General features: G+C 40.0%; 1 protein-coding gene across 1 annotated transcript; it reads left to right on the top strand.

The window, feature by feature from the left end:
- The first annotated feature begins 2,794 nt into the window (after nucleotides 1–2,794).
- Nucleotides 2,795–24,828, top strand: LOC107188093 (tetraspanin-9). Its single transcript, XM_015576343.1, has 5 exons — nucleotides 2,795–2,936; nucleotides 15,198–15,309; nucleotides 21,382–21,573; nucleotides 21,674–21,856; nucleotides 23,324–24,828. Exons 2-5 carry the CDS (start codon nucleotides 15,247–15,249, stop codon nucleotides 23,657–23,659), a joined length of 774 nt encoding a protein of 257 aa, XP_015431829.1. The 5' UTR covers nucleotides 2,795–2,936; nucleotides 15,198–15,246; the 3' UTR covers nucleotides 23,660–24,828.
- Nucleotides 24,829–25,045: the final 217 nt, after the last annotated feature.

Raw genomic sequence — 25,045 nt, 5'->3', positions numbered from 1 at the left:
TTCAGTAGTTCCATACATCTTTATTTCGAATAATTTTCTAAAACATTCAAAGTACTAGACATTTTTACACTTTGAATCTCATATCGATTTCTAAAATAATCCTAGTTCGATGTAATATAGAACGTGGTTTTATGAGATAGATTCGAAGTTCGCAGCCATTAGCTCGATATTGTCATCAGTTTACAGTACTTTACCGATGACAATACCGATTGCCCAGGCCTCACCACGAGGAGGTTGCTGCGAGTGGAGGCCCAAGGCAAGTAGATGGAATCACAAGTTCTACATCTACCCACCTTTCACAATAAACCTTATAAATAACTTAAATCTTAACTATATAATACTACCGGTACTAAAATCCCTCGGCGGATGACTTCTTTCTTGAGCCTAAACCTATAAAAAACTAAGTTCCCTCGTCGGTTGTCTTCGTTCTTCAGCTTAGAACTAATATTATCTTAATATTCTAATTAATACGAATTAATGCTAGTAATACGAAATAACAAATTTAACGCAATGTAGTCGCTAATACTCAAACGAAAGAGATAGACGGAATGGAAAAAGTTCCATCGATCATTTCGTTTACGCACCTAATATACCAAGCCAAAAATTAATTCTACGATGAACCACGTTAAACTACAGTATGAACAAGTATCGCGATGAAAGTGTTGTCGCCAGAACCTGGTTTAAGAAAATAGGAAAGACGGGCGCAACCTCGCAAACCCGAATCCATCTCTCACTTTCCAGGCCCTTTGGGCTGGTCACCTACGTACCAGACCCGAGCACAGGTCATGACCAAGTATGGTAGTGCAAGCGAGATCCCCTGTAAAACAGAGTCCTTTTACGGAGCAGACTCCCGACTACTCCGTAGGCGGGTACGTTGTACCCAGGCGCGCACGAGCCTTTACTCCAAATCCTACTTACCAGGCAAAGACTAAACACGTCCGATATCTGGCTTCTCAATAGAAACCAGAGGGATCGGCAAACAGTCTTAGTGCACAGGCCCACTGCCCGTACCATAATAGGTACAGACCCACTGCCCATACCCCAAGTCTGTGTAGAGAAATCAACGAGCAAAATGAATTAATAATAACTTGGTATGCACAATGGCTGATCACAATTTAAGTCTATTAATAGATAGACTAAAATTAATAATAAACGATGTGATGATGAATATGAATATAACAATGAATATCGAATTATGATTTAAGTTTAACTTACAGTAACTTAACGCAGTGGTAGACGCACGCTTTGAAGATGTAGACGTTGATCGATGTCTTCTTTCGATGGAATAACTGTTTGGAAAAATATTTTTCATTATACAATACACATAGAATACATAATATGCACAGTAAATAAATCACAGTACATAAGAAGATAAATATCAAAGTCAATAATTCTCGAACATCTGTAACATACAAGGGATTAGTAACAAGAGAGGGGACACAACAATAAGCACAGTAAATAAATCACAGTATAGAAATCACAGTAAATAAATCATAGTATATAAAAAGATAAATATCGAAGCCAATGGTGCTCGAACATCTGTAATATACAAGGGATTAGTAACAAGAGAGAGGACACAACAATATGCACAGTAACTAGATGAATAATATGACAATAAATAAATTGATGGTTGTCGAATGCCTGCAACAAACAATGGGTTAGTAACAAGAGAAATGACGAGTACGAGACGCACGCCCACCCTCCGCGACGGCGCACGAGAAAGTGAGGAAGCTAACGCTGTGATGTATTGGGCGTACGTAGGTTATTACGCAACAGCTAGTTTCTTTGACACGTTCGTTCGTGTTGAATTGTTTTTGCCGGCTTGAACGACCTTCCTCCTTGAACGACCCAAACACCGGATAGTACAGCTAGGTGAATAAACTGTGTGACGCAACGTTCTTAGCGCGTTGAACCGACGGAGAGCACCGATAGCGCGGCACGTTCTACCGTACTCTCTCGCTCGCACACCTCACCCCAAAGACCACCGAAATTCTTCGGCACGCGTCAACACCGACGGAGAGGACCGATACCGCGGCTTGATCTATCGCTCTCGCTCGTAGGCCGTGAACGTCTCACCCGATTCCCGGAATCCTGCGGCTACGGGATGGCTCATTACGGTAAGGCATTCCCGCAAGGGAAATTGTAAGCCGCTGGCCAAAAGATAGATTTGATAAACTATTTATGAAACTACATCTATTCTGAATTTATCTGTTACAAATATAAAACTGTAAGGGAAGATATAAAAACGAATAAAACAAGAACATGTAAAAAGTAACATTAATAAAATGTCCATTAACGATGCATTTAGAATAAATTGTCTTGTACTTAAGTGAAAAAATATATAGTTTTCCGTTTCATGTTTCATGACTGTCATATTTATCCCTTAACCTTAAACTGAAGCATCGGATATTTTTATTCCCGTCAAATCGTATAGATACACGCAATATGAATGGAATATATAACACTTCATTTGTGCTAATAATACTCAGAATTCATGCTTTATCGGTAACGTCGGGTATTGACACTAAAATAGTAAGGGGGCTTCTGACACCCTCGAAGCATGGTGCAGAAAATTACATTGCATGTTAGGTTTATTCTTATATCTTGTTTCTGGTAGAAGTCCAGTTTGTTCGCAAGGGTAGAATCTGTCACGCCGCGAATTTCATCGCGCCGTTGAATTCCCACGAATCCCGTCAGATGGCGAGGTTCGTTCGCAACGGTGACCGATGGAGAACGGATGTACGAGCGCGGGGTCTCTGCAACCGCGTTCCTCCCGCGGCAGTCGATCCGGGAGCACGAGACCTGTTGCGAACGCGGTACCCCGACCTTTGACTTCGCGATTTCCATGAAATTTCGTGGCCCGTTCAGTGTTGAAGAGCTCTCGACAGCTCCCGTCGACCGTACCCTGGACCGTTGTTCTCACCAGCATCCCACTTGTAAGTGACAAACAGAAAGTCTTTTAAAAAAATCGTATCTTCCGGCTGTTCTCGCTCTGCTTCGGCGGCTCTTTGAATTTTTTCCGCACTTCGATGAATAGTCTTGCATCTCTTTGAATCGATCAATGAACTGGCCGAGCTGTGGTGCTTTATGAACTATTTCCATCGGACCGATCGGATTCTTGTAAATATCGCGGTGTTTCGTTCACGAGTGTATCAGCAAAGTTGACGCGCGAGGCGCTGACGGATCGTTTTTCAGAATTCCGCGTGGCAGGCGTAAATTAATCGAAAACATGCCGGTCGATGAATAATCATCAGCTGTCCGACGATTATTAGGAAGATCGTCGTTATGTATGCACGTACGTTTTTTTTATTCTTCATCTGTTACGCGGTTTGATTGACACAAGTGCGTTACGTTAAAACTGAAGAATATTTCCGGTCGCTGTATGAAATCGATGTCACGACACGGAGGCGAATTAGCATCCACCGATGCCTGTGTGAAACGCGTCCTCTGTGCAATAAACATGGGTGAAATTACGCAATTGCGTCGGGAAAATACCTACGCGGATAGATTCGCTATTGTTTAACGTCGTATTGCTCCTGGAAAATGGTGAAACTTATTAATTTATATTCGTAGTTTAGGCTGCTCGTGGAAATACGCTTCGATAATGCTTCAACTTGTTCTTGCTTGTTTCCCTTTACGTTTCATAAATTAAATAGAACATTTTGCAATGGTAAAGTTTTTGCACGCTGCTATATAGTGAGATACTTTCTTTTATGTTTGAATACATTTACTGTTATTCGAAGACTGAAAGACATTATTCCTTCCTCGGCATTTTTAGTATGCTTTTAACATTTCTATATTTTATTGTATATTATTGAATGATAAATAGGCGATATCGGAGAAGTGGTTGGTACTTAGACTACAAATGTTTATGCAAATATATATATTCGCAGAATTGTTAACGATAAAAGAAATAAAGCAGAAGCTGATAACCTCAGCGAATGATTTCAGTAGATCAACAGAAAGCAAGTCTATATTGAAAGTCATTAAAATACTAATTAATATTTCATTCAATTACATTCATCCTATAGTTACTTAACTCTTCGTAATCTATTCTCCCTTTCAACGAGAGAAAATACATGGAAGATTGGCAAATTCCCACTTCAAACTATTAAACAACTTGTTAACAATTGTCAAGACACTTTATTGTTTTTTTTTTGACGTTCGTCGCAAAATTTTTCGTCTTATCTTAATCCCAGCAGGAAATCATCTTCTTCGAGACTCCATTAATTTGGTACATTATTATCGACGCAAAACATTATTTATCATACGATTTTTCATCCCAACATCAAAGTTTCAATCTGCAACCGGTTCGTCGCGAAATTCTTCGCGTTATCTAGATCCCAGCAGGAAATCATCTTCGTCGAGGCTCCAGTAATTTTGTCGCGTGCACTGCTAGACCTCGTTAACCTCGACGAAACGCTTCTGTACCGACCCCGGGAAGAAATTAATCCGCAGCCAGCGGAGTACCGAGGCCTAACGATCTAAATCGTTACGTCAGCCCACACGCACTTCCCGCGCGCAACAATTTGTTCCGAAAAACCGACCGGTTTGTTTGCTGGCAATTCTTCTCCTTTTTTTTCAAGATGTCCCGTACAGAAGCCTGGACTTTCGATGCATTCAGGTCGCACAGTTTCGTACGTGGGACCGGTTACGCAACGCAATCGAGTCCCTAGCATTACATAATAATGATTATGAACGAATCTCATAATCAAGCTAATACGAATTGTTCAACGACACCGATCTCGTTGCAGCTTCGTTTCCCATGAGAAACAATCGCCCGCGAACACGATTGCGGTTGCGTTCAGCAGCGATTTGGCCTTCTACGGACTCATCTTCTGATTCTGCTTTGTTTCGTGTGCACGGTGATTTTGTAATTTTATGCAGGCACAATAAATAATAGATCTCGGTGATTTCTGACGTTACGCACGCGCTTTGTGAACTGAAAAAAAAAACTGCAGTAAATGTATATTATTTATGTTTTTCGTCACGACTGTCAGCGGTGACTAATGCTGTGGTTGTCATGCACGTAACGTGGTTAATGAAATGCTTATGCTGCAGAAGAATCTGTATAATAAACAACAATATAGATTGTGGATGTTATGTCATTGATGGTTTTACAGGGTTCCATATAAAACAAAGACCTCGTTAAACTTGATTAAAATTGCTACTACAGTGAATTTTCTGCAGTTTATTATTAACAGAAAAGATAAGAGAACATATAAGTTATCGAATGTACTCAGAAATAATTCACCATACTGTTATTAAGAAAAATTCCGCGAGAACAAAATAGCATGGGGACAGATGTGTTGAATGCAAAACCGAATTCAATTAGCATTTATAAATAGAAGATCCTTGTTGGACTCGGAAGTTACTTTGTAACCCTTCATACGTAGATAACTGTTTACTTTTCTGTTACATTATCAAAACGTGATAATATCATGTCTCGCAGAAATAAACAAAAGTCACGGAATTCGATTTTCAGATTGTCTGCGACTAGAGAATTGGCAGTTTACATACTTGTTCAAGATTACAAAATTCGCGAATCACTAGTGTCATGAGCGTAGTCAGGATATCAGTCGGAGGAGGGGTGCAAAATTTATCTTATGGTAATTTTCATAATATTATTTTCTCCTCTAGGATGGGAAAAGGGGAATCAAATTCAAATTTTTCCCCTTTAGAATAGGGAAAAGTCTACTTTTTTCCCTCGAATTTCGTTTCAAAGAGTTGCACTAAAATATAACTGAAGCCGAACAAATTTTAAATAGTCTTTTCATAATAAAACGAAACGTTCACTAAAAATACAAACACAATCAAATTTCATATTAAATCTATTTTAACAGTTTAAGAACGGTTCAATGTACAGAGCAATTACTTCGTGGCGAGCGACTATAGTCGTTCATAGTATCGAAAGGGTTAAAAGAGCTCACCTGTAAGTGCATGTGTGCTAGTATTATATCTCTCCGTGTTCGGAAGCAGGCGTTTTAATGACCGTCTATTAGAACAGGTTTCTAGATCAAGGACCGTAATCCTCCCCTCGCCGATGGATTAGGAACGTTAATTAAATGTCGCAGCGGGTCGCTTCGATAATCCGCGCGCGGGATCGCGACATCGAGGAAATCGATCGTGCGAACCGGCCGAACGTCGATTTCTCTTCCCATGTTTCTCTTCGCGGGAACAATCGTCGGTAGAATTTTTCCGTAAGATACCTTCTGCCAGCTTCCACTTTCTTTCGTGTTCGTGAGAAATTTCTTCTGCCATGGTGAACGATCGAGATATTCCAGTAGTGAAACATACCTATGGGAAGAACTGCATAGGTTACAGAGTTGGGCAGAATTTGATTCGAATAAAACACAGTGAAAAGCAACAGTATATAAGGGCGTCGTCCTAAACTTTAAACAGTTAATGAGATTAAATAATTGTTCGACAAATGTCGATTCATTCATACAGAAGTATTATTTTATTATGAAAATTGAAATTTTCACGTTTAAATAATTAAAAGTGACGAAATATTTTTTTTATCTTTCATTCGTTATTCGAAACTTTTTATCTAGATAATGAGTTTACTCATCTCTCATAGGGTAACACTAGGTTTACGGGACGCGAAATTCTCTATATGGTATACCTATCTCTACGGATACGCATCAATTCGACGATATCGTAAATTGAGTATTAAATAAAATAAATTTTTTTTAAAGAACATCTGTAGTTTTACATAAGAAATGTCCGTTAATCTAGTGTTAATAAACAGATCCAATCGTCCTTATGCAAAATCGACATAATCTCCTCAGAATTTCTGTCTCTTTCTTTTTCTCTGTCTACGTGTGGTTTGAAAAGATTCCAGATCGAAAACCCTTTCCGATGGAGGCACGGAAAAAAAATGTCCGTCACGCGTTCTTCTCGTAATCCCGTGATCGAGACGCCGATCACGTATACGTCGCGAGGGATTAAGAGATATGAAACGTGGACGGCGCCTATAAACGTGCGTGGCCCTTTGTTCGTTACCACCGTGCCGTCACGTGGGTGGGTGGATAAGTACACGGGGCCGCATATCGTCTCACGATTAACGAGCGCATTGTAATAAATTAGGAATTATGACGCTGTGGTTCCCGGTGCCCTCGGTCAGATCCTTTTGCCTGCCGTAATTGATGTACTACACCGTCGATCCCCTTGGAATGATCGCGCGGACAATTCGATGATTACGCCGGGGACTGTCCGTCGCGATTGAGATTGCTGTTGAAGGATTCTGGAGATCCGCTGAACAGCTACAGAAATTTCGTTTTAACCCATTAAGCAGGGCTGTTGTCAATGGACGACGAAATGAAAATTTTGCGAAACACGATTGTCGTCGATTTTAAGATATGCTGTGATGCTGGATCGTTTATTGATGACTCCATTGATGCTGTTTAAATATTGTTTGAGGCTATAGTTATTATTTGTTTGTCTTAATCGTTTAATTTGTTTATGTTAGATGAAGTAATATGTATTCTTAGAGTGAGGTCTTAAATGGAGAGAACTACAATAAATTCTTGATGAGTGTTTGAAGGCTTCTTGACATTGATAAAAGTCCCTAGGTTTAACGTTGACTTTTTATTGAGGTTTAGCACAGTGCAGGAGCTTATAATTCTGAAGCCAATGGTAATTTGTTTCAGCCGTATATGGCCATTAGTTTGTAAACTATTTAATGTTCATTGCTGATGAGCCTTCGAACACTCATCGAGGATTTACTGTACCTACTTTTTACGTTTGGACGGCCAGTTTTATGAATATATATCCGTAGTTAAGGGCTAAACAAATGCTATAATGAGAATGTATAACGAAGTGAGAAAATGTAGGTAACCTACTGCGTTTATTAACGTATTTACCCACGCTGCAAGTTTTCTTATTGTCTCACGCAAGAGCATTGTGTAGGTAACTGATGAGTGTCTGCACGAAATTGGGAAAAGTTTTCGTATCTTTTAATTAGGTGTTCTTAAACAGTTTGTTAACGTGGAGTTATTTATTGAGGTATGTACATGTATTAACCGACTTTGTGGTAGGTCTTACGTCGATTCCTTTATTCATTTCTCTTCGAAATACCCGTTAACGCAAGGAGGTGGAATAAAAACACGGTTAGAAACGTAGTGAATATTTATAACGGAAGAGGTTTAATTGCTATAAAGAATCAGTAATTTATTTCAGACCGCCGTATTAACTCGGACTTTCGTGATAATTGTTAATAAATAAAGCTCAAAAACAAGGCTTGAACTAAATGACGGTGTAAATCCTAGATGATACAAATTTTTCAAGGATATACACTCAGTAGATCTCCACATTTTCAATCGAGGAATTGAAGTATTCCCTCCAAAAATAAATAAAAAAAAAACAAAATTAAAGACAATAGTTCTATTTAATGTGAATATTTTCAACTTCGAAATACCAAAATACAACATATACGTAAGTCTCATAATTTTAAAACAAGTATTTAAGGATTTTGGTGTTAAAGGGTTACAACAGATTTTCGGAGTGACAATTACTCGATCGACCAAAGATTTTTCGATCGCCCTCTCTCTCGAGACACGACGGAAAATCACGGATTCCCATGCGTGGAATGTTTCGATCGTGGAAATTACCCTGAAGGATCTAATGGCCAATATATATGTACTCTGCGTGCCTGTCGCTCCTTTCCTCGGTTACGTCACGTGGGAAGTTAAGCGCGTAGGACGCGTTAATGCGCGCAGGCCGCCGATGGCACGTATGTATCATAAAGCGAGAAAGAAGAGCACGATTCGTGTGCAGTAGGGGACGAAAGAGAACAGAGAGAATCGTGCCGCGTTAACTCTTACGCTTAAGCACCGTCCACACCGTTAGCCCCGTCGCGGCGACGACGAGTGGGGGGATCATAGATGATCACAAATTGCCCGCAATTGGCAGGAAGTCGTGGCAACGGGGACCGTTACTACGCCCCCTCGCACTCTCTTCGCCGTTCATTAGCCGCCGCATTTGCGGTTCCATTTCGCTCGCAACGAATTGATTTCAGGTACGTTTAACCCTGCTACGCGAATCCCTGACGGATTTGGCACCAATGGCAACGCCTGGTTCACATACAGTGAATCATCGATGAGTGTCCAAAGTCTCCACGGCACTGAACATTAAATATTTCATAAACTAATGGCCTTATGCAGCTGAAAGAAATATTACTGGCTTGAGAATTCCAAGCTCTATCACTGTGCTGAACCTCATTGAAAAGTCAGCTTTACACTTTGGGACCTCTCCTTGTCAGTGTCGAGGAGCCTTCGAACACTCATTGAGGATTTATTGTATCTTTCATCTTGAAGTCAAGAATTCAGAAATAATTGTTAGTTACAAAAGTGTTTCACAATCAAAATACAGTAAATCATTGATGAGTGTTCGTCGATGATTTACTACGAACACAGTTATAAACCAGGTCAGCAATTACAATCTGTGTATACATATAATAAGGATGTAAAACTCGATTACTAATAACCGCTTCCGTAGTTTCGCGTGATATTCTCGTTGATTATTCGTTTTGATAACTGTTCCGATTCGATACAACGGCAATCGTTGGCCGAGTTCACGTTGCCTTTAAGTTAAAAATAAAATGTCACGAGTAATATTACTTATCTACGATAGCACGTTTAATTACGTTTAAAAAGGAAGGAGCAATATGTCTGGTGTGTTCATGTGCGACTTTTTTTAAACACAAAATTACCCATACATTAAGATCTTTATAAATAACTGTCATTTTTGAATCTACAATATTCTCTAACGATGAAAGACATGGAAAAGAAAAATGAATCGAAGAACCCATTTCTACCGGCGAAGCAAACAGAAATCGAAGTAAACCGCGCACGGCCCAGGTAAACTCAGCAGAATTCCGCATGGTAATTCACGGTTAAAGTGTCGTGAAATCGAATTCGACGCGTCGATTTCGTAACAGTAAGGGTCGACAGTCCAATTCCAACCGCTGGCACGTTCCTCCGTTCCATTATCGTGGATGTTGGTCGCGATACGAAATTTATTTGTCGGAAAGACGAACAACATTTTCTGCACGGCACGAAGCAGTGGCGAGCACGTTCTTCGTTCGAGTTTGTTTAACGAGCTCCGTTTGCAACAAGTGGCACCAGGAGTCATGATATCCCTGGTTGCGTTACGCGTGAGACCGTGCTCTGTTCCGTGATAAGGCGAATCAATATTATTCAATCCTGATAACGACACTGGGATCGCGGTGGGGAATAAATCATCGCGGTAAAAATTCCTGGTGAACCCGTAAACCGATTCTCACGTGTGTCTTTGTTGGCAAAATGATCACTTTCACTCAATTATCGGAAAGGAAGAGCTGGTAGTCTAGTATTGTGAATGAATGAGTTTGCCTGGAAATATGAGGTGCGTGAAAATAGTATTTAGATGAATTTTGAAAGATACTTTCTAAACTTCATTTTTTTATTTGATTTGAATTGGACTTAGAAATTTAAAACAGTAATTGAAATTGGTCGTCCTAGAGATGAATGGTGACAATTACAATTTTTGTAGAAGTGAAATTAGTTGAATTCTTGATTTGAATTGGACTTAGAAATTTAAAAAAGTAATTGAAATTCGTCCCACAGATGAATGGTCAGAATTACAATTTTTGTACAAGTGGAATTAGTTGAATCTAATTGGATCCAGCCGTCGTCTGCAATTTTCGGAACCGTCGGTATTACGAATAGTAATTCAACCAGATACGTCACTGACGATAACAATAAGAGACACAAAATATCTGATCGTATACATCACGTCTTCAGTAAATATAAATCAAAAGTTTCTCATTCGACTTGTAAAAAATATTTCGCAAACAATTTGTCACATATCAAGCGACAAGATTTCCCTACGTCCTTGTCGCCGTTTCTCCGTGACGTTTTACTTGTTTCAAAATCGTGTGAAAATGTGACTCGTTGAACAGTTGTAACTCACAAGGAAACATCGTTATTCCGAAAATTCCGACTGTTTCTAAACTTCGCAAATTTGTAGGGAACCTCAACAGAAGCAATAGACAATTTTTCATTTTTGCTGATATTCGATTCTTCAGGGCAAAAGCACCCCTTAAATGTTAACATATGTTTTCCTCTTTTTCTGTATACCTTGAAAATTTTAGTGGATGTCAAAAAATGATTGCAATGAAAATTTAATGGCTTTTTATGCTCTATAAAACTTGTGTATTGTAATTTATAAAAATGTTGTTTCTTAAACAAATTTTCAACAATTGTTTTGCATAGTTATATAAAGCACAAAGACCCATAAAATGTTCATTCCAACAATTTTTTGAAATCCACTAAAATTTTCAAGATACACAGAAAACCAGGAAAACACGTGTTAACATGTAAGGGGTGGTTCCCCCCTGAAAAATCGAATACAAACAAAAACGAAAAATCACCCAATGCTTCTATTCAAGTCCCCTAGAAACCTGCGCAGTTTCAAGAAAGAAAAACATAATTTCCCGAGTACCGAAGTTCCCCTGTCAGTGTTACGGTCGACAGCACGCGATAACCTTGCCGCGATCTTCGTTCCGACCGCGTCGGCGTCGCTTCACCTGTGCAAAGAAATTTGTGTTCGCGCCTCCATCGAGCGCGTCCAACCTATTTAGAAGACAGTGTCGTCTGGTGACCTCTGGTTCGACGAAGCTCGTGGTAAAAAAAATCGTTCCATGTCACGCGCGAGTAGACGACAAACACGCTTCCTTTCGCAGATCAGAGAGTCTGATAATCTCCGGTGTCCTTACTCGGTTGCTGAAAAACGCCTGGGAGAAACGTACATAATTTAGTGAAATCGTCGATCTTAATTACCACCCGCGCGATCTGGGCGAGCTGGAAAGAGATCCAGCTCTTAATGAGAACGATCCCGCGTCGTCGCGAGAGTAAAACCGCGCCGTGGATCTTTTATTCAACGGGGTCGACGCAAGATCCATTATTTACACGCGCGCGTGAACCATGGAGATGTTTAATGCATCGTGAAAAAATCTGTCGAGCACGCGGACATCGGTTCCTGAGATCCGAGTTTCCGATATCGTGACCGTGGTCACCACGGAATTCTCGATCCAGCAATTGCAATTCTAAAAGATTCGCCACGTTTCCGCGGACAGAACGCGAGACGACGAGGGAAAACACTGTTCCACGATTCCACGATTCCGAACACACAACGGCGATGTTTATACTGTGTTTCAAGTGACAGCGATGGTATCGCGCGTGGTTTGTGTGGATACGATAAAGCTTGAATGGCTTAATCCTGAATTTATGTACACGGCGCGATCGAAATTGTGCTACCAATGGATTACTGGTGATGCCATATGGCAAAATAAATAAACGGTGTAGAAGAAAACCTTTTTTTTATTAATAGAAATTTTTAATTGTTGGTATTTAGAGATAGTTATTAAGAAATAAAAGTCTTTTAATGGCTCGAAGTTTGAAGTTAGAAGAATATATTTGTTGTTTTCTAGGTTCAAGTTTTTTTATATTATAGTGAATTTGTATCCTTTGGACCAATAAGACGCATGTAGATTGATTAAATAAATTTTTTTTAAAAATGGAGTTAGAATAGTTAAGAACTTATTAACGCTACATAGAAACTACCAAACAAGTAAAAAGTGACTGATCAGTACATTCTTATAACGATGGTCAAAATGTTGGACACATTTTCTTGGTTCTTTTACAATTTTTTTTACGATATAAAACTGAAGAAATCAGTTAATTGAAAAATTTTCAAAAGTTTGTCACGTTTACCGATCCATGGAAATAGATACACATTTATCGTCGCTAGTTCCAGTGTTAAAACCTTGTACATATTATTAAAATTTTCTACATTCTTAGATTACCTTAAAAAAATTCAAAACTATTAATTTTACTGCATGTTTCACCTTGACATTACCCAAAACTACAAAAATCACATTAATATTACATAAAAGTGACAAGTATACAATACAAACTGACCATCAAAACCGTAGATTTAGCGCTCGAGAGTTCAAAATAAAAAGAACCAATGGAAAATACCGGTGACATTCCGAAACGAACGCTGACGCGGACAACTTAGAAGAATGGAAAGATTCTAGCCCTCGGAAACGAATAATTTTCAAGAATCTCCGATCCAGAGGTCAAATGCAGATTCCTCCGCATAGACGGTCGGATAAATCGGAATTCATTCGCGGGTAAGAAAACAGGCTCGCAGATTTCCGGCGGCCTTGACGTCTCTCTCGTTTCGCAGCGGGCGTTCGTAGGAAAGTGACGTCTTCGCGCGAGGCACACCTTTCCGTAGGCGATGCCCACCACCTTCGTAGCGGACCCACGCGATTCGTGATCGGGATCGTGTATAGGTAAGAGGCCTCTCTGCTGTCGGCAGGGTGTCCCGTTAGGGGACCTAGAAGGCCCAGAAGGGGACCACCAGTCGATTGCGTCGAACCCGGTTCCGAACCACACCGGAACGGATCCCTCGACGAGGCATCTCTCCGAGATCGGTCGATCAGTCAACCGGTAAAATCGGCTCGCGTTCTGTTACGTTTCGTGTATCTGGCGTTGTTTCGTGCAAACAAGAATGGTGGGTGAACCGTCGCTGAAAACATGACCGTAAGCTTTGTCTTCTTTGAGACTGATAGTTATGTGTGTTTATTGTACTCATTTTGAATTAGTGGTAACGATCCACGGGAATGGATGAAGGGGCTATGCTAGTGTGATGGTTTCAGAAAATCGGATTTTTCTTTTTTGTAATTTGCAACATTTTTTTGAGGAAGAGGAAGATGTTTTATATGGCCCGGAAAAGGTGATTAGCTGTAAGTATGAAACGTTTCTCTTTTTATGCTCTAAAACAGTACTTGAAAGTTTGATCGCGTTTTTCTCGCAGCTACTTTTTCTTAATCGGCGGCTATGATAGCTTAAAAATTAATTGATCGATTTAGTTCAAACTTGGCATATCTGTTCATCAGATGTGTCATTCTGGGCCGTACCACGAGTTTTTCGATATATTTAAAATATATCGATACATTTTAAATATTATAATATATTTTCGATATATTATAAACCTTTTGTTTGGGAAGACGCCATTTTTTATTTCTCAAATTTTTTAAAGTATTCTGGTACGGGCTATAGCCACACATATACAAATTAAGAAAATATTTGTTTTTTTTATTTCGCACAACCACAAGAGTCTATACTATGGCCGCCATGGAATGGAATTTTCACAACGAACTGTAACTTTTAAAAAATACATTGTTTTTACTTTATAAAAATATAGCATACTTTACAAATATTATTTAGTAAATATATATATTATTCAAATTGATAAGTTCAATAGTTTTTCTTTAAAAAATTCCCAAAAATTGCCTTATTATATAGCCGTCGCACTAGCATAACCTCTTAAACGTGTTCTCAAGGAGATTTTCGCGAGGCAGCCCGTGATCAAAGCGGAAGACGTAATTGGGCGTCGTGTATCTTGTAACGACCAAAACAGCTCACTGTATGTTTCAAGCAAACAATTACCGATTACCTCTGTTCCATTGATAAGACAGCCTCTAAATAGTGACTATGTGATATTCGAACTATGCCCCATGACTGTACTCCCTATCCAAAAAACCAGCACTACCGAAAATGTATGACTACTCCGATTATATTTAAACCAGTGGCAATTTCAATAAAGTAGAGAAATCCTGTGATTGTCAAAGAGACTAGGTCTGTGTCCATTTTCTCTCCGATCAAGCATCTACGGACTTCGGTAGCCAGGTGCTTCCTTCCATCACGTTACGTTTCCTCGTAACAACCTCGTGAGTTCCGTGCCGGCTTTATCTTCATCTTCTGCTGGTTTGCCTCTCCATTCGTCCCTTCTTTTTGCTCGATTCGGTTTCGTTGGTGGTCAAGGCGTTTCCTGGTAATTCAAAGCGATGCGCAGTTCGCGTATAATAGTCTACACGCGAGAATTGTTTCCCGTTGACTCGCGATCGTGGATCCCCCATGATGCCATGGTCGAGTGTCGTTGACGGTTAAAACGTTTGATCGATCGTCTTTTTAATGAGATGACACGGGGAAAGTGGATGGATGTTAATTAACAAGTAACGAGCATTGAGATTGACGAATCGATGAATGTGTGTGTGTCGATTAAAATTTGTATGGAATGTTTGTTTATGAGTCCTGCTTCTGTCCCTCGGGGGAATTACGACATTTGATTCTTTGTGGTTCTAGGAAACGGTGCCAGTCCCTTTGCCGTGAGCATCTTGCGAAGAATCGAGCCATGGGCCGCACAGGATACACGTGCATCAGGCACGTCTTTTGCTCCCTCAACGTTCTTATTTGGGTATGTACTATCTTTCTTTTAAACTCTACTGTTATTTGCGTAATTAAGTAATTACGAGATTTGGAATTATTTTACTGCATAGACACTTTATAGTTTACGAATAACGTATCAAATACTTTGATGTGTGATTGTGACTCTTGAATGAATATGAGAAGGGATTTTTAAATATCTATTTGGAATTTTTACTAAAAGAATATTTGAACACAATAATTCATATATGTCTGTACGAATGTCTATTCAGAAAAATATTCTGAATTTGAATTGTGCTACACCAGTATTGTAACCATAGTGAATTACTGATTGGTACACCTAATATAACACCTGACGAAAGTTATTATTGTACACTACTGCGAAGAATGTTTCATAATTTATGCACGTATTGTTCCTTCCTTCAAATTTGCATATATATAATGCATACTAAAACATGATTAGATCTTTTATTTACTTAAATATCTTTATAGGTCCCTTCGGTGTAAAATATTTGTACAATGTTTATAAGTATAATGTTATAAGAACACGAACCGTTCAATTCGTTATTTCTTCACGCACATTCGCCCTAAAACTAGACGTCGACCCAGTGAAAAGTATCCAAGTTACTACAGTATTACGAAGTATGATATACAAAGCAATTACTGCACCGATGAGGCACAAGCCTTTGAATACGAAACTAATGTTCTTTCTTATGTATAGACAGTGTGTCCCTGAAACCTTCGCTGTGACTATTAGTTACGTTTTTTCATAGCTATTTCCTCGCGTTTCGTATTCACTCGGACTTCACGGCAATAGGCGGTCCCATCAACTCGATCATCGCTCATAAAAGCGTCTTTCTAACCGGTTAAAAATAAATATTCTCCGCGGATTCCGCTGACGGTGCTCGCGAATCAAAAACACTCGCGTCCAAGGCCCATAAAGCACAGTCACGCTCTCGAGGAGAGACCGGCCGGGAACGTTCGAAAACAATCGACATGTTAATTTTCCAATGGTTGCAGTACACGTCCCGTACAGAGGAACCAGAGAAGAGCAGTAGAAACCTGCCCACGCGCTCGTGCGATTAAATCGGCGCGCATTGTCATTCTCCGTGCATTCCAGCGCGCTTCGTCTCTCTCTTTCTGTCTCTCGAATTTATTGTTCCACTTGGAATCATCCGTCCCCGCCACGAGGAGCTCTTAAATAGGACATTGAACCGTGCTCTATGAGCTATGAACTTACGGTACCCGCGAAGACGCTCGTGTACACACGCGCACGAGCTCGTTCGAGAGGAACTTTTTCCTGGTTACGCTTTCAACAGGTACATTGGACGTTTGTTTCCTTTCTTTCCGCCGTCGTACAACAGGTGTATGATCTACGGCACGTGTTCATGCTTCGAGGACGGTCTTTGAACCGGGCAAACGGAAAGAGCGATCGATTTGAATACATATAGTAATTCTGGAGTGTTGGAGATGTCTCTGATGACTGAGATGACATTGGGATTCATTTTTTGACCTATTGAAACTTTATTGACCCACCGATAATCGCCGGTTTTAATCATCCGTAGGCAATGTGGGTCGTTGAATACACAAGCGACTTCCCAGTTCTCTTGGACACTCTCTGAATTTTTATTTTTATTGACAAATGTTTTAAACGTTTGACTCAAGGAACGATTGTATATTGTAGTAGACATTTCGATGAGTATTTCAGAATTTTTTTAGATGCTTTGAAAACATCAATCACTAGAAAAATTAGTCTTGGACATAAATGACCCAGCTTGCCTACGAAGTATGAAAAAATATTTTATTTCCATAAAAAAAAGTGTTTTAAATCGTTAGAATGAAGTCATCTTTAAATATTAATAACAATTGAAGTCAATGAGCACAGGTATTTTGTTACCCGTTTATGAAAAAGCTGAAAGAAAAAAAAAAGATGCCAACAACACGCGGTATTCCCAAGCGGTCACCCATCCAAGTACTAACCGCGCCCATCGCTGCTTGACTTCAGTGATCGGACGAGAACTGGTATTGTCAGCGAGGTATGGTCGTTGACGATTACAAACGTTACCTCACTGGAACACATAAAATTTGAACATACACCTCTAATCTAATTGAAATTGGTTCTCAAACCTGAATCTATTAATTAGCGCTAAGTTGATAGAAATTAAATAAACCTTTGAAACATAACTAGACTTGATAGAAGTAACTGTAGATATAGAAAAATGAATAACCATTGCAAGAAAGGACGAGCTAACTGCTTTCCATCAGTTAATAGATACGTTACAACAGACTCACCCTTTGTACAATATTATAACACAATATAAAGAGTTCAATTCCCTTCACACTATAACGACCAGCTAGTTTGCCAAAGTAACTTTCACTAGTGATCGGCTGTTTTTGTCAAGAATTATTAAAATATAGTTATTGTTAAAAAGGTGAATAACATTGAACATATGAAAAGTACCAGTCAATACTCATATGACATCAGCCACTCATGACAGGCCGCTATGGCCTCATCAATCCTCAAAGTATTATTCTTCAAAAACAGTCGTGAATGCGTTGACACCTCATCAGAAGGGAGCTGCTAATCCGAGTGGCGCAATTCCTACTAAATCAAAAATGACTAGTATTAACATTCAAGGAATCTAGATCTCAAAAATCCTTTGCATGAATTAAACACTATTATAAACCACAGTGTTTTAAAAATGATATCAGACCGAAAGTAGGTGTACCAGAATCGAAAGGGCCAAATTAATTCCAACCCGACGCCAGAAAACCGGCCCTGTCAATGTCCCTGGTGCAATTTTCCGGGTGCTCTAATTACGCCCTTAATTGCACGCTTGGTCAGTTCCGACCGTTATCATACCGTGCTGAAATTGCGTACTTAATTTCGCGCGCGAACGCAGTCGGTTCGTTAATCGGAGGGAGTCGACGCGTTCTCCAGTGGCCGTTGCACGACGAGATCCTTAACGGTACTCGTTTCATCGGCCGCGTAAGTCGAGCATCGTTTTAATCGTTTAATTCGCGACCGTTGGGTCTCATTCAGCCCCCCTGTTCAGTCGATAGTGCCGTGATGTTGATCGCCCCATCGATGAAACCGGTGCACGAAGCGCCACGATATTGGGTCGCTCGAGCACGGTGCTTCTGGGGGATACCGGCTCCGACGCTCAAATCGCTTCTCCCCCCTCTGTTTCGAACTAGTTTGACCGGATTGGATAACGCTCGTTACTACACAGATGCTAATTTTCACGGTGTGCTCGACGTGTTCGCCCGTTTACGGTCAATATTCCGCCCGCGGCCTCTCTGTCGCCGGTTGTTGATTGCCCGTTGTCTTATCCACCGGTGGCAGTCCTGACGAGGACTGGAAACGTTTCCTATCGTGACTAACTTGGCAAATTTATCGTTGGTAGTACCTGTATACCGGGTGATCCGATTGACATACACTCCTTGTTCAGAATACTAGGACACTTCGTCGATCTAGTTCTTAATTGCTCTACCTCCATTAATTTCTAAATTGAGAAAATTGAGTTTGCGGTTTACGAAGTTTAATATTATAGAAGCAGCTTAGGAGTGAAATAATCAAACTGTAATATCGTCATTTCGAAGAACAAAATACCAGCGAAAACAAAAAATTGCCTCATGTTTCTACTAACGTACCAAAGTTCCCCTGTTAGATCGGTATTAGACCAGCACTAATTAAAACAGAGTGCAGCACCTGTAAATCCTCTCGTCAACATTGTCATACCAAAGCGAAAGTTTAGTGATTCTACACGAAAAATAGGTCGACCCCGCACAAAGGAACGGTACAACTCGTAAACCTGACATCTGGCCCGGTTCAACGATTACTTTAATCTTCCAGCAATGTCGCGCCTCGCACCAACTCTCAACAACGCCGATGGCAAATTGCTAAACCGCAACAATCTCCGGAAAAGGTCAATGTTCCTTCCAATCTTTTTTTCACCGATATCCTCTAAGCTTCGCCCAGAAACACACAGAGTCTCGCCCCGACCCAGATGATTACTTCCCTTTGAAATCATATTCGACGACCGCAAGAAAAGACACGGGTGGAAATGTAAATCGAGCCGCGTTTCATATCCCGTCCCCCACCCCCGACAGTCCCGCGGCTGGAAAAACCATCGTGTCGGTGCCATTTGCGTTACAATACGAGCCGACTGTGCTTTCTCGTTCCCGACCCACTTTTTCATTGTACCAGACGCTGAATAATCGAGATTCTCACCGTGCCTGGAACCCATTGGCGTCAGACGACGCGTGTCCCGTCTAGGGTTGCCAACTTTTTCTGAGACAATTCCTGGACATATTGCCCAAAACTGAAATATATGTAATTTCACAATATTCTCCACTGAGAAACCACTTAACATAACATACCTAGTATTCCGAGGAAATTTTTTTTATGTACAAAAGATATGTACGAAATTATAATACAGTTTATTATGTTTTTTTTTATTTTAACTATTTTGGAGTGTAGGTGATAATGGTCGATAGTTTTCTCTGGAATTCTGGGACATTTTGACATTCAATCTGGATTCTGTACAGCAACTTCAATTCCTGGACGATCCGGGCCAATCCTGGACGATTGGCAATCCTAGTCCCGTCCTGTACCTTTTCTATAAATAAGTAAATAATTCAATGTACGTACTCAACATTGGCTGGTGGAATCATTCGGGTCGCCAGGAATCGAAAGTCCCGTGGTAATTAGAGATGAATGGTAAATAACACGGAAATTAGTTCCCCCCGAGTGATTCGCCTGTTTTCGCAATTCGTGACACCGATCGCCACGCTTACGGAAGCCGAGTAAGTACAAACACGTTCGTTGGTACGGGGACGGATCGTTCGTCGCGTAACTGTGCACTGAATGGTCAAGGAGAACCTGCCCCCTTTTTTTTTTTTTTTTTTTTCGTAAAATTGATATCGCAGTACAATTTAAATGAAGACAAAATAATTAAAAACCGTGTCTACTAAATAAGCACATATATTTTCAACGATTTATGACTTAAAAGTCGAACTAAAATGTGTCTGATTACGTACGACCTTTTTCACTGCGGCAGTCAACGTGTAACAGAGAAATATCTACTTAAACAAATGACAACTTATCACTTAACCGGCCGCATGTTTTTCAAAAGGAATTTTCGTATGTCGTACGGTGGAGTATTTGTCTCAAACGACTGGCCAAAATTCCAATTTTTAAACTTAATCTACCTTTGAAAACTACTATAAAAATAACCTCAAAATAACTTCGTTTGTTACGTTTATTGGAAAATATGAGAGAGAACTGATTCGTCTCATAATAATATTGTCACTATTAATATGACGAGTGTTTTTTTATTTTAAACGAAAAGCAATGTGCTCGATATAAGCCAAACGTTTTATCTCTTTCGATACGGCATCAACTAATATATTTACATTTTCTAGTAATAATTGACTATATTCCCAACAGTTGAAAAGCATCTGTTGGAGGCAACTGATGCTTCCAGTATGTTTAAATGTGTCACTGCGAGTTCTGCAATTCCTTGATATTCACTTTTCAAACTTTTTTTTGCATCTATTTTGTATAATCATATTTTCCTTTCGAAAATTAGTAATTGTACCCTAAAAATTAAGACGAATCAAAATACAAATACGTTAATACACGAGAATTTAAATATACACCCGTCTCTCGATTTACGCGGAGTATTCGTTCCATTTACTTTTTCTTTAAATAAATATTTTTATACCTAATACTGCCTTTTCTCTTGAGAATTTTTGTTTCGTACAGGCAGACTCCATATAGACTGTTTTTAAATACAAATACCGTATTTAAATACACGTGAAATAGGGATCTCTACTATGAACACTGACTTTTCATCAATTCGACAAAATCACCAAATCGGTAAACAAAACCGTATCGTCTGTACTGGCCATCAGGTATCAGGGACAAATTTGTACGTTGACCAATGAAGAATCCACCTGTCTGTGACTGGTTGACAGTGTTTCCATCGGGTCGTCGGTACCGCCCAACGAAAAACACACACACAAACGCTTCACGCTCGAGGCGCATCCAGGCCACACGCCGTTCTGACCTCGTGCATTTTTTCTTTTCCATTTACAGTTATGCGCTTGCGGAATTTTGGGTGCAGGCCTCTGGCTACGACTGGCGTACTCCGGATACACGACCTTGATGCCGTATTACAGTTTCGCATCAGCTGATTCTTTGCTGCTAGCCGCCGGTTGCGTGACCTTCGTGATCGCCTTCTTCGGATGCTGCGGTGCCTGGTTTCAATCCAGGTGCATGCTGATCACGGTTCGTAGCGATTTAAGCCCCGTGACGCGTTCACCTTCGCGCTGATCTCAGATATTCGCTCGAGTATCGATGAACCGATCGAAATGTTTTTCCTCTTTAGTATTTCGGCCTGGTGATGCTGATGTTCCTCGCGGAGTTCATGCTTGGGACTTTAGCGTTCATCTTCAGGGAACATCTGGCGAAGAGCTTGAAGGAGGAACTGCTCTTCGGTATTGAGAAGCATTATAACTTGACGAAGGAACCTGGAACCATTCCTGTTATTTGGGACCATATACAGAGTGAGGTAATGGTCTTTTGAATGTGGGGTAACTGGATTAACCTTCTTGGTACCTTTCATTTTTGTCTGTACCATCTAGAAATACCTTGTAAAATATGCATTCTTGTAGATATTGACATTGACTCATGTGTAGTGCAATTGATACATTTTTTCTAAAAATTGAGATAATTTTATACTCTTTGTTATATTTTATAGTGAAGTGTATTTTGTATTGCTTAAGAAATGTTGGAAGTATTATACTTTCGTAACTTTCTGTATCGGGATTTATAATTTATGTTACATATGATATGCTGAAATACCTGCTCATGGGATTTGTGGCAAAAACCGCGGAGCCGATATTTATGTTGTAAAAACGAATTTCTAGAAGCTCAAATGATACATAACATTTTTTATTAGATTAAGACTACTATCAGGCTCCATTAAAACCGCATTACGTGTAGTAAACAATTTTATAAAAATGATTTAGACAATCGTGTACGATATAAATACATAAAAGGAAGTTTTTAAGCATACACAAAGGTTTAAGGTATTATGTTTAGACAGAGTAATTCAGTACAGCCATTGTTAAAGATTTCTTCGATCTAAATTTTTCTACACGATGGTGTGTACCATTTTCTCTCAAGGTCCCCGCAAACTACCTAGTGGACATTCATTCAACGAGCAGTAATTGAATATTTCTCATTCATTTCGAAACAAAAGTACACAGGTAACTCGACAATATTCTTGTCTTACGCCCACAGCAACGTGGTCATGATTGCGAATAATAGTAATGAAAGCACACGCGACAATAAATTACAGATGCATGCTCAGCATTAAATCGGGATGCTTGCGTAATTGGGGGAACTATGCATTCACTCGTTCATCGTCTGCACAAGTGCATTTAATCCGGCAGACTGCATTCTGAATGCAGCGTGCAAGATGAATCACTCTCCAAGTATCTTCTGTTACATATTTTTTTACGCTCTACTTCAAATGGACAGGAAACAACACCATTAAATTCATTTGCTATTAAAGAAAAAATTCTTAATTACAGAAGTCTATAACCTCTTCTGAAGTATTGGGTTGATGCACAAATAATGGGAATTTTCTCCACACAAGAAATTTAAGACAATTTCTGTAACGCCTGCGTCGGTAACTATCATCTGTCAGATGATTTTAAAGAATTGTTGTATATCATTAAATAGGAAAAAAGAAGAAAATCTCAATATTTCCTATTACTACCTATTAAATCCCTAATACAGAAAATAAAATTCTGTCCAACTTCGTTCTTTTTTAAAAACAAATTTGCATAAACATCTACACTCAACCCATTACTCTATTATATCAACCCAATACATTATTCAAGGTGTACAGAAAGTTTAGAACGTCTCGCCAGGGGATAAAATAATCACCAAACGAACAAGTTATTGTGGTTCACCCTACGATATTTAGTTTCCACATTGAAAGTCGATAAATCCTTCTGGACTGTTTCAGTTCCACTGCTGCGGTGTACGGGACTACACCGACTGGTTCCAGATCGACGCGTGGCCAACGGAGGATCGTGTGCCCGACTCCTGTTGCATGCAACGCGAACGATACTGCGGTCGTCTCGATCTGAACGGTCGTAACAAGGAGCTGTGGTACAGGGAGGGCTGCGTCTCAGCGATTCAAATGTGGCTGGTCACCAGGCTCCATGTGGTCGGGACCGTTGGCCTGGTGGTCGCTTTCCTTCAGCTGTTCGGTCAGGTGGCTAGTATGATCCTATTCTGCACGGTCAGGCACAAGAGATCCTCCCACACGTACAAGAGCTACGACACCACGAACACCTAGAATTTCCGTTGGATCTTGGACGAGACCAGCGTCTAAGATCCACGGGACGCCGACCCATCGCGCGCAACGATCACGATCCCCTTCCAGCCAAGTCTGAAGAGGATTTCGATCGTTCCACAAACAACCGCGAAGCGACATCTGATCAGCATCGTGAAGTTTCTTCGTTTTTAATAAGACATTTTTTTATCCGTTGTGTACACGTCGAAACAGATGTTTGTTCGTGAACCTAGGATAGGATCTAGCGAACAAGAGGATCCTTGTCGCGAAAACATCTCGACGTTCAGATAATTGCCACGGAGATCGTAAAATTTAATGGAACGAGATCGCGGGACGAAATGATTGACGAGACCAGCTCGAAGCGATACGTAAGTCGGTTCATTAGTTTAAATGGGTCGTTAGTTTTGATTTATGATTCCTTCTTGGACAGTACGACGAGCTTTTCCCGAAGAAACACTGACTTCTTGGGATCGTAGTCGCAGCGACCATTTTGGCCTTACATACGTAGAAACGAAACGGAAGTGACTGCCGTCACGGAGCCAATTTCGATGATTTAAATAGCGTTAGGAAACAATCGACAGAATTGTTCTCGTATTATAGGATGCAATCTTTTATGTTATTCTGCATGCGATTTTCCTTCGTTTTAATGTGTAACGTTATCAACATATCGCGTATACCAAAATTGCTGTTTGCACGACCAGACATGGCCACCGATCAATTCGATATTTCTCGATATCTGTTGTCTATCGTTTTGCCTACGTGCCTGACCGTGCAAACGCGAGAACAAGTATTCTTACTCGTTAACGTTTAAGGTCGCGTCGACACACTCCCGTGGGAACCAGGGATCCATGGCCGTCGAGATATCATTCGTTTAGCTTTAAAACCACGGGTGTGTCGATCGGACGGTTTTATAGTATATTTATTTTATTCTGTACACCATCGTACTAATAGTCGGTAATTTAGCAGCACGTGACGCCTATTGTTTCGTTGCGGGAGCGTGATCTTGAGTGTATTACGCCGTTCGATCGAAACTGCTGATGGTAAATAGCGGAACGTGTAATCGCGTTCTGGTACACGAAACAATTTATAAAAATTATCGAAGTGCCGTGTAAAGTGACGCAACAGCTCGTAACGTTGTATGTATATTGTTCGAATAATAAATAATATATTTATGCGACTAGATAGTGATTGTCATTTGTTGCCATACGTTGTTAACCCTCGTATCACTGGGTTGTTTTGACACGAATTTACAAGAACTTGATCCAACTCAAGAGCTTTTGATAACTAATTTATATTAGTAATTGTTTATATTAATTCAAATAAAAAGAAAAGAACTTCGCAAAGAGCTTTGGTTGAAAATGTATTTAGAAAAAATGATGTGAAGGGGTT

This window comes from Dufourea novaeangliae, unplaced genomic scaffold, assembly GCF_001272555.1.
Source record: "Dufourea novaeangliae isolate 0120121106 unplaced genomic scaffold, ASM127255v1 scaffold16, whole genome shotgun sequence".
NCBI lineage: Eukaryota > Metazoa > Arthropoda > Insecta > Hymenoptera > Halictidae > Dufourea > Dufourea novaeangliae.
Note: the sequence above shows the minus strand (reverse complement) of the source record. Positions and strands in the feature narration are given on the sequence as shown.

Excerpts from the sequence above, each read along its gene's own strand:
- LOC107188093 (XM_015576343.1), top strand. The coding sequence starts at position 15,247 with ATGGGCCGCACAGGATACACGTGCATCAGGCACGTCTTTTGCTCCCTC. Across the intron at positions 15,310-21,381 it reads CCCTCAACGTTCTTATTTGG|TTATGCGCTTGCGGAATTTT; the intron begins GTATGTACTATC and ends TTCCATTTACAG. Across the intron at positions 21,857-23,323 it reads GGGACCATATACAGAGTGAG|TTCCACTGCTGCGGTGTACG; the intron begins GTAATGGTCTTT and ends GGACTGTTTCAG.